General features: G+C 34.5%; 1 protein-coding gene across 1 annotated transcript; it reads right to left on the reverse strand.

The window, feature by feature from the left end:
- Positions 1-1,574: 1,574 nt before the first annotated feature.
- LOC112501470 lies at positions 1,575-7,593 on the reverse strand. The gene is made up of 8 exons (XM_025105114.1): positions 7,255-7,593; positions 4,534-5,066; positions 4,342-4,414; positions 4,110-4,190; positions 3,968-4,031; positions 3,377-3,464; positions 3,206-3,290; positions 1,575-1,813 (listed from the first exon to the last, which is right to left on the reverse strand). The coding sequence occupies exons 1-8, from the start codon at positions 7,402-7,404 to the stop codon at positions 1,730-1,732; spliced, it is 1,158 nt and encodes a 385-aa protein (XP_024960882.1). The 5' UTR covers positions 7,405-7,593; the 3' UTR covers positions 1,575-1,729.
- Between the last annotated feature and the right edge of the window lie 2,427 nt (positions 7,594-10,020).

The following is a 10,020-nucleotide window of genomic DNA, read 5'->3' on the forward strand; positions in this document are numbered from 1 at the left end:
TGTCATTGTTTGAAAAAAAATTCCCTATATTATTCTCTTATAGTCAAATGGTGCCACCATTTAAAAAAAATTATGGATCCGTCGCTGAGGCAGACTTACATGGTAAGTAGGGAGATGGGACCCCATTAAAAAAATTAAAAAATTACTAGGGTTAAAAATAAAAAATTTACAGCTTTTACCTTCTACCCCCCACTAAATTTTTGCAAGGGACCCCACAACACTAGAAATCAATAAAAAAAACCAAAAAGGTCTTTTGAAATCAATAAAAAAATCAAAAAAGTCTTTCGAAATCGACAAAAACACTAAAAAAGTTCCTCAAAATCAACCCAAAAACCTTTAAAAATCTCTCGAAACAGTGTAATTAGGTTAAAAACACGTCGGACGACTTTGTGGGCCTTTAGTTAGACAAAAATCTTGAATCCGCCACTGATTATGATGATATGTTTTTGGACAAGTTTTGAGCTTAAATGCTTGTATAACCAATTACACGTGTATTTAGCAATTACCAGTCACTACTTGAGTATGTGCTCAACTAGCATTTGGTGATAAGGTACTCATTTTGCAATGTATCTTGATAATGATTTGTATGGATCTTTCTCCCTTGCTATCTTTTCCTTTTGAAGACCTTAATCACTTCACAATTCGACGATTTACGTACTTTAGATTGAACGAGTCAAGTTTGTCCACAAAAACATATCGTAACTCTTGTTTGTCGCACACTGAAGAGTTCGAAGTGAAGGAAACTGAGGTTCTATCTCTCGTTTTCTTCTTGCACTTTGTAATTAAACATAGCATGTAATGGAAGTATGGTTCAGTCCTTTAAATTCAATTAGCAAAAACGTTGTCGGATACGGGTTTGTATATATCTATATACATGCATGTTTGTATATTTATATGTACACAAATACATACGAAGCAATCACTATATAGATTTTAATCAACAGTCATTCAAATTTTGCTTTTAAAGAAAGTTATGAACGTGAATATGTTTTACATCATTATAATTTTGGTATATGATATTATGTTTGGTTAAACAATTAATTCACTTAGAATGAGTATATGAGGGATTATTGTAGCAATTATAGAAGAGTTGTGTTTGTGAAGTTTATATTTAGCCTCAAAATTGAAATTTAGGGACCGTTTACCAAACACTTACTTGGGTAAGTGAACACCAAATCATATTATCTTACCAGATGAATATAGTAAGGATCAAAAATTTTACCCAATAAAAGCGAGACAAGGACCAAGAGTCTTACCCGGTATGTGAGGGCGACGACTCTTACCATGATAAGCGCTTACCGGGTAAATTGTTGCATATGATACCATTTTGGTGGACTAAAATTTTATCCGGTAAGTAAATGATAGTGTTAAGTTTACCGGTAATATTAATTATTAATAAATAGTAATTAATATTATTTAAAAATTATTAATTAATATTAATTATTTAGAATTATTATTAATCATATCAGTTATAGTTATTTTTATATTATTGTTCAATAAACTAAAAGTCTCAAAATGAAAACCTGAAAGTATATTCCAAACCGATTGTTTTAAAGCGCAACGAGTTAGAAATATATACAAAATGAAGTTATTTTTTCTTCCATATAATAGAAAGCCATGGTTTTTTTTTAAGTAGCTCATATTTGAAACCAAACAAGTTGCTAGCAAATGGAAGACATCAAAGTTGTCAAAAATATATACAAAATGAAGGCCATCTTGTGGTGTTACGCTACCAACGGCAAATCCCCGGTGCCTCTGTTCGCAACATAGATATCACATCTTCGTACTCTGAAGCGTATACAAACCCCCACAACTGAAACACGTTCAAAATACATGACACATACATACATGCATACACACATACACATACGCATATACATGCACAAACACATACAGACATGCATACATATATGTACACAAACAGGTGATAACAAGTGAAAATACATGCATATACGTCATGTTATATTGTGTGAAGATTGTAATTTTTTACATCATCTTCAATTGTGTATTTAGAAGGTTACTTTTTATATCGTGTAAACGTTGTCAGGGTAAAAGATTGGAATTTTTGTTTGTTTTATTGGAACTTAATAAAGACGAATCTTTCTTGTTCTCTGATTCTTTTACTTGGGTAGATTTCAGATGTTCAACCAATCTAATTTGCAGATCTGTCTTTAATATTATTATATACATATATATATGTACGTGTATATATATATATATATATATATATATATGGTTCATTTGAGAAGTGGTTAGTAGTTGAGAAGTAAAGAAGATCCTAGCCCTTCATTCCCATTTCATCTAGTTAACATTTGCGGCTTTGATTGTGAAGCACCGGATAATTCATCACATGGATATGTGGAAGATAGAAGGGTAGTTTCGAAACTTTTACAAATAGGCGGCAAACATGTGATTCACATATGAAATACATGTTCATAGGTGAACCCGTTAATTAGTTCACATGTGAAAATTTTAACTGATTCACATATGAACCCACGGTTTCATATGTGAATTACTTAATTAATTCATATGTGAATCAGTTAATTAGTTCATATCTGAATCACACGGGTTCATATGTGAATTACACGAGTTCACATATGAACATATACTTCATATATGAATCACATGGGTTCACATATGAACCCGTTTGTTACCTACTTGTAAAAATTACAAAACTACCCCCTCTATTTTCAGCATAGCCGCAGATTTTGACTAGTCAAAGCCGCAATTCTTGACCAGTCAAATCTGATCTTGACAGTGGCTAGGATCACTTCTTTGCTTCTCAAATATTTACCACTTCTCAGAATAACCTATGGCTATATATATGTGTGTGTGTACAAAGTTGGGTTCCAGTGAGAATTGAAGTTATGATGAGAAAGGTAAAAAGGGATCTCCACCCTTAGATCAATCCTAATTGGAGATCAACACTAATGTGGTGCACCGAGGTGCACTGGATCAATTCCCGTGGATTAGATCCCTTCTTACTCTTCTCACCATAACTCATATTCGCACACGATCCTTCATCTATATATGTACATGCATATATATATATATATATATATATATATATACACACACATATATACATACATACATATATTCGGGCAGCATTTTGCTAAACGAACTCAAAGGACTAAATTGAACTTCCAATGCATACTATTTGTAATTAGACCGTGAAAGCGAAAGAGAGAGAGAGAGAGAGCACCTCAATTTCTCTCACTTCGAACTCTTCAGTGTGTGACAAACAAGAGTTACCATACGTTTCTGAGGCCAAACTTGATCCGTTCAATCTGAAAAATGAAACATAAATTGCCGAATGGCTAAGAAATGTAGGTCGTTGAAAAGGTCAAAGATAGCAAGGGAACAAGACTCGTACAAATCACTATCAAGATACATTGCAAAATGACTTCCCCCACCAAGTGCTAAATACTCAGTTGAGCAAAGAGTGAAGTAGCGATTCATACCTGATACATATACGAGCAATCAGCTACACTAAGTACTTAAGCTGAAAATTAAACAAAAAAGTGATCGTTGCAATTAATACTAAGCATCCCACAAATGGCGATCATTTGTAGTTTTCATGGCTCGGAGAGACTCCTACTTAACATGGTAAACGATTTCTTGGGTTCAAAAGAAACGCACCCTACTAAAAGAACCCAAATACAAAGCAGCACCATATTGGTTCTTAACCACCTATTGCTATAAAATCCGCATGAAGCTAAGTGGTTTTCAAGGTGAAGAAATATCAGAAAGATAAGTACATGTATGTGAAATATGCAAAAATTTATGGCATTCCATATACAAGTGTTTGTAATTAAACACCCATATTCACACATGAATAAATATTCTATTAGTTTCATCAAAAGATGCAATTCACCCATACTCACCTCACTATTATCATCGAAGTTAACAGGGTAAGTTGACTTTTAATGAATAGGCTTATGTAATCTAGAGGAAGAAAACGTACCTGTTGGACGAAATATAACAGGACGACCAGATGTATTTGTAAAAACAAACGTTTTATTTGATCCCTGTATGGTAGTCAGCAGTGATTGAAAAGGGGAGAAAGGTCTCAATCAACATTCAATAGTAAGGAAAATTAAGCATACCTGGTATCTCTTCTTTGTTGATGGTCTCAAGGGTGCCTCAATTAAACCACCAAAAACCGCACCTTTACGATCTCCAACGACCTGAAATTTTCAGCCTAACCCGTTTTAACCTGCCCTATATATTCACCCATTTTGACCCACTACCTGACCAGCCAGACCCACCCATTTTGCTACTATAGGTTAGGGCCATGCAAATAAGAAGTCAATATGTCTAAAGAACTCAAGGCATTACCAGCAGGCTCAGCCCGGGGCAAAGATTGCTTCTTCTATATAAAGTTGACAAAGATATACCATGCCTCCACGTACTGCATATATAAACAGAAATATATGAAGAACATTATGAAATCGCAAAAACTTCCATACCACCAAAAATATATGAAGAATATTGTGAAAACCGAAATATATGAAGAATATTGTGTTATACCTGTATAGTAAGACCCATTTCTTTCCTTGACTGAGAGAAGGGAGTGCAACATAAAGAGCACTTCGTGTATCTTCGGTCATAAGCTGTGAAGGTTCTGACATTTTTGGAAGTTTATCACACGGAAAAGGCTCACTCGGACTTTCCACAGGAACCCCCAAATCAGTGCCAAATTGAGAGGTCGTTTCTTTCGTGTCATCAATCTTGGATTCGGTGTTTACCTTCCCAGAGGCATGGGACCGATACCCACCAAACCTAGCAGCCTGAGAGAGAGCCTTGCCAAGTGACTGTTTCCCCCTAGAGAAAAGACCTTTCTTTCCGCTATTTTCTTTTAACAAAACGTTTGTGGATGGTGCATCATTTCTGTTCTCATTCCATCCGGCATACTCAGACTCATTTCCTGATCTTCCCGGGGACAAAAATGAATAGAGAAATGCGGTGAAAGAGGAAGTATCTGGACCATCAACCAACACCGGGACATCTTCCTCTGAGCTACATTGTTGTGTATTTCTCCTTGGTTCACTACTCGCATCTCCCTAGCAAAAACAAATAAACATCTCTATAGATATGGTAGAGTTGAGCAACAAATTTACAATAAACCAAGCCAAAGCAAACGAACCCAGTATATCAACAGCATCTTCAATTGATTTGATAACCGCCTCTAAGTTCAAAATCAAAGGTTGAGATTAGGTTTAGGGGGAAACCCTAAAAAATGAAAGACTAAGGAACACACTGGTAACCATTCATCTGCATGGTACGCACATGTACATACAAGTAACTGAAGTTGTTTCTTGGTTTTTATGCACATGTGCTACCGGACAAATTGCTAACAAATTACTTGTATGCATATGTGCATACCGTCCAAATGAACGGACAGTTACCAGGTGTTCCTCAGTTTTTCATTTTTTGCAGTTTTCCCCTGAACCTGACCATATATATAAGGTTGAGTTCTGGTGAGAAAGAAAGTTATGGTAAGAAACGTAAAAAGAGATCTCCACCCTTGGATCAATCCTAATTGAATGTCAACACTAATGAGGTGCACTGAAATGCACCAGATAAATTCCCTTCTAAAGCGCAATTCATGGGTGGGCATGATATTAAAAGTGATCAAGGGTTCAGATCTCTTCTTACGCTTCTCAACATAACTTCCCTTCTCACACGATCCTTCGTTATATATATATATATATATATATATATATATATATATATATATATATATATGCATGTGTGTGTGTGCATCAAGAATATGTCTCTTCTAAGCATTTAATGATTGCACAGTGTAGAAAAACGAAATGACACTACATCTTTGACAATCGATTTCTTTTAACCAGTCAAATTGTCTCCCATAAAGCTTGAACACAACACCATTAAGTCTAGGAGGACCCCGGTCTAGTTTTATGAGAAACTTGCAGAAAAAGTCCCTTAAATAGCTATCCACCTAGAAATATAATTGTTAACCCTTGAACCCCTTTTGGTTTGTAATGTAATGTCATTTGTTCAAAAGTTGAAACGACTAACATGTAGATTTTTGAAAGTTCGTATCTATTTACAATTACCTAAATAATAAACAACATAAGACTCATTCGCCCCAATTAAAATCCTCACCAGCTCTCCCATCATTCTACTCCTCTTCTCACTCTACAGAAGAATTGCAGGGTTTACATTTTACACAAATGAACACAAGGGAAATATATATGGAACAATATGATTCACTTTACATACAAAAAGAAATAGAAGATGCTTTGTCCTGATTTTTCACCATCTTAATAGCTTAGAATGAAAAACTCATTGTTTTAACTGGAATTAAGCCCATAAAAACATCTCAACGATTTTGAAATACATATGACTTATAAAGTTCTTTTGTGATTCCCTCTTTCAACGTGAATAATACATGAAATAGTCGGTTCCATGTTCTCAAACATTTCTATATATGGCAGCGCAGGGTTGGGTTCACGTGAGACCATCATGTTTTTGTGAGACCTATGAGGCCATAAAATAATATAGAAACTTCACAGTAAAACATTGTAAAGATACGAAAAACACCGAAAATTCACAGCAGAATCAATGAAGGTTTACCTTCACGGTGTTTTGCTGTAAATGTTCAGTGTTATTTATGTTGTCTCACAGAAATTGGGCTCACATGATCCCAAGTCTGGCAGAGCAACCCAAAAGTTATATCCGATAATTGTCTCAGAAAATCTCTGTAGAATGGGAGAGGATAAAAGAAAGATGAAGGAAACTGTCAGTCATTTAATGGCCAGCAAGAATCCTCTCGCATTTCTTTCTATAAATAATTATTAGAATAATCAGTTTAGTATTTACTTGTCAGCCATCTTTGAGATCAAACATACTTCCAAACCAATTTGGAGTTCCATGGGTTAAAAAGCATTGTAGGTCATTGGCAAGTATAAAAGGGAACCAAAACCCTAATCCTAAAGCTGTATGAATTTCTCTATAACGATAAAATTTCATCTAAATTAACAAATGAAGTTAAATCGCACATTCACAAAACAAGATAGGCCCCAAAAATCAAACGGTCCAAGAATAGCCAAACAAACACCAAATCGATAAACCCCTACAAGCACTAAACAGGATTTCAAATCAACGATCAAGAACAGAACTCACCGTGATCGAAATAATCAAATTACAGAGAAAAAGTAAAGCAACTTCAACAAACCCGAAAAAGGAAATCCAAGAAGAATCAAGAGAGAGTAAAGAACTTACAGTGCGAGGTGAGGGATTGGATGAGGGTTTGTCAGATATTGGATTAAGAAGAACTGTGGTAAGATCAGTCACAAAATGAGCAGCCTTACTCCTAATTGAAGTGGTCAAACGCTGATGTTCTTGTTGGTGTTGTTGCCTGCCCAATTTCATCCTTTGTTGTTGCGTGGATTGTAATCTAAGGAGTATCAACGGCGATGATCCCCAAGTTCTACCTGAACATATAGATGGATTATGAAGAAGAATCAGTGGAGAATTGGAAGGTGGAGCTGGTGGAAAAGATGAAGTTGGTCGTAATGAGTGAGTTCTAAGGAAGAACAAGTAGTCGGGTTTTCTCTTCACCCGGTCAAAATTACCATAAGATTATCCGCAACCGAAATGGATGATGCAATTAGGAGAAAAACAAAAAGTTGTTTAAAACAAGAGTAAATTACGTTTTCAGTCCTTACGGTTTGTTGAAAAGTACTATTTTTGTTTTTATAATTTTAAAATTATAATTTTCATCCTTATAATTTTAAATTCCCTACCGCCGCTCTCTACCATTGAAGTTGATGCAAATGACCAAGAATCTTACCTAGTAAGTGATGGCAACGATTCTTATCAAGGTTGGCATTTATCGGGTAAATTATTATATACGATATTGTTTTAGTAGACTAAAATTTTACTCTATAAGTAAGCAATAGCGTTGAGTTTTACTAATGACGACTCAAACCTCTGATCCTCTGCTTGAATTTTGTAAGCATCTATAACTGCTAGATTTTTCAAAGTCAATTTACTGGATAAAAAGGTTACGCCCGACAAGAAGTTTCGTCACAGAGGAAATGCGTGCACCGATTTGCTAGAGAAGAAGCATATTCAAATATTGTTTCCCTTTAAAATTTAATGCTTTAAGGGTTGTACTTTCGTTTTACACGCTTGTACATTTTTTTTTAGTATTCGAACTTCGTCCCAAAATAAATGTCTATAATTAAAAATGGACATAAATTTAAAATATGTAGTTATTACACTTTTTAACTAACAAAAGAACAATTTTACCATTAATTATAGAGAGAGGAATTATCTCCATCTCAATTAAAGTAGACATTTAGGGGCCGTTTACCAAATGTTTACTTGAGTAAACGCTTACCAAGTTACATTACCTTATTGGATGAACATGGAAAGGACCATAAATCTTACCCAGTAAAAGCAAGGCAAGGACCTAAAGTCTTACCCGGTAAGTAAGAACAATGACTCTTACCACAGTCAACTCTTACCAGGTAATTGTTGCATAAAAAGTCGTTTTTTGTTGACTAAAATCTTATCGGTAAGTAAATGATAGTGTTGAATTTTACCGGTAGATGTTTACCCGGTAAGTGTTTGGTAAACACCCACTTACTTTTCAAAGTGAACATTTATTTCATGACAAATTGAAAAAATAATGTATACACGTATCTTGGAACGAAATAATGATTGAATGTCTCATTTTCCTCTCTTTTCTAGTATCAGTTAAAAACCCAGAAGGGCTACTTGAAAATGGGTAAGAAAACGGGGTCTTCAGTCAAGTAGTTCAACGTACGGAGAGGAATTGTGTGTGTGTGGACGACTTCTAGCCGGGATTCTGACTGAGGGGAAACCTGCTTCGATAGGGTAATAATTTAACTCGTAAAAAATCCCAATGATGTTGTACATTCGATGACAATTAAACATAGATAATTGTATATAATTTTCGTTCAAAAAGATTTAGCTGTCGTTTGGTACATTAGAGTCCATATGAAAGAATTTGAATGGTCAGTTATGTTGACCAAATTTCATTCATGCGTTTGGTTCATTTTTGAGTTATGGTAAAAAAATGAATTCTACATATTGACCAAATTTCATCCTTCTGTTTAATTCATTCTTTGAGTTTTTGGTAAGTATTTCGAATTCCACATATGGTGGGATGTAAATTCATTGGGTTCTAACAAAGAATTTCAGTTTTTTCATACCATCTTTCAAAAAATAAAACTACTGTACTCTGACATTTTACTTCATTCTGTCCATCCCACCACGATGGATACCACCACCAACACTGTCATATCGTTACCAATGCCGCCGTTACTACTACCACCATCGCCATTGCCGACGACACGCCACTACCATTATTATATTCAACGAACCAAACAAACATATTTTTAATTCTTTTGACATATTTCATTCCAACTCCCGCTAACCAGGGCCGTCCCTGGGGGAGGGCGGCACGGGCGCACGCCCAAGGCCCAAAAATATTAGGGGCCCAAATTTTTCCCTTACAAAATACAATAGTAGTCTAAAAGAATTTAATGAAATAAAGAAACCCACAAAATTGTAACATATAATAAGAAGCAAAAAAATATTAGTACATAATAAGGGTCCAAAAATATTTCAACTAATTATATTGGAGTAGAAGATAAAAAAATTAATTTTTTTTATCTTCAACAAGATACAATGATATTGGTTATTGTTATCTCTATATGCTTGGTTGTTTTCATGAACAATTCAACAGTAAGATCATGTGCTTGTTATTACTATATATTTTTATTGGATATTTTTATCAATTTTTACTTCTATTGACTATTGCTATTTAGTTATGTTGTTCTAATTGTTTTTGTTGAGTATTGTTATCTATTTTTGTTTCTACACAAAATATTTTACTATTGTTTGACAATCAATCTATTGTTATTATAATTTATGACGTGTTTCATAGTTTTGTGATTAATCAATAATTTTTTCTACTATATATATTTAGTAATGTCTCTTATATATGTCATGTAC

This window comes from Cynara cardunculus, assembly GCF_001531365.2.
Source record: "Cynara cardunculus var. scolymus isolate 2C chromosome LG 1, CcrdV1, whole genome shotgun sequence".
Taxonomy (NCBI): domain Eukaryota; kingdom Viridiplantae; phylum Streptophyta; class Magnoliopsida; order Asterales; family Asteraceae; genus Cynara; species Cynara cardunculus.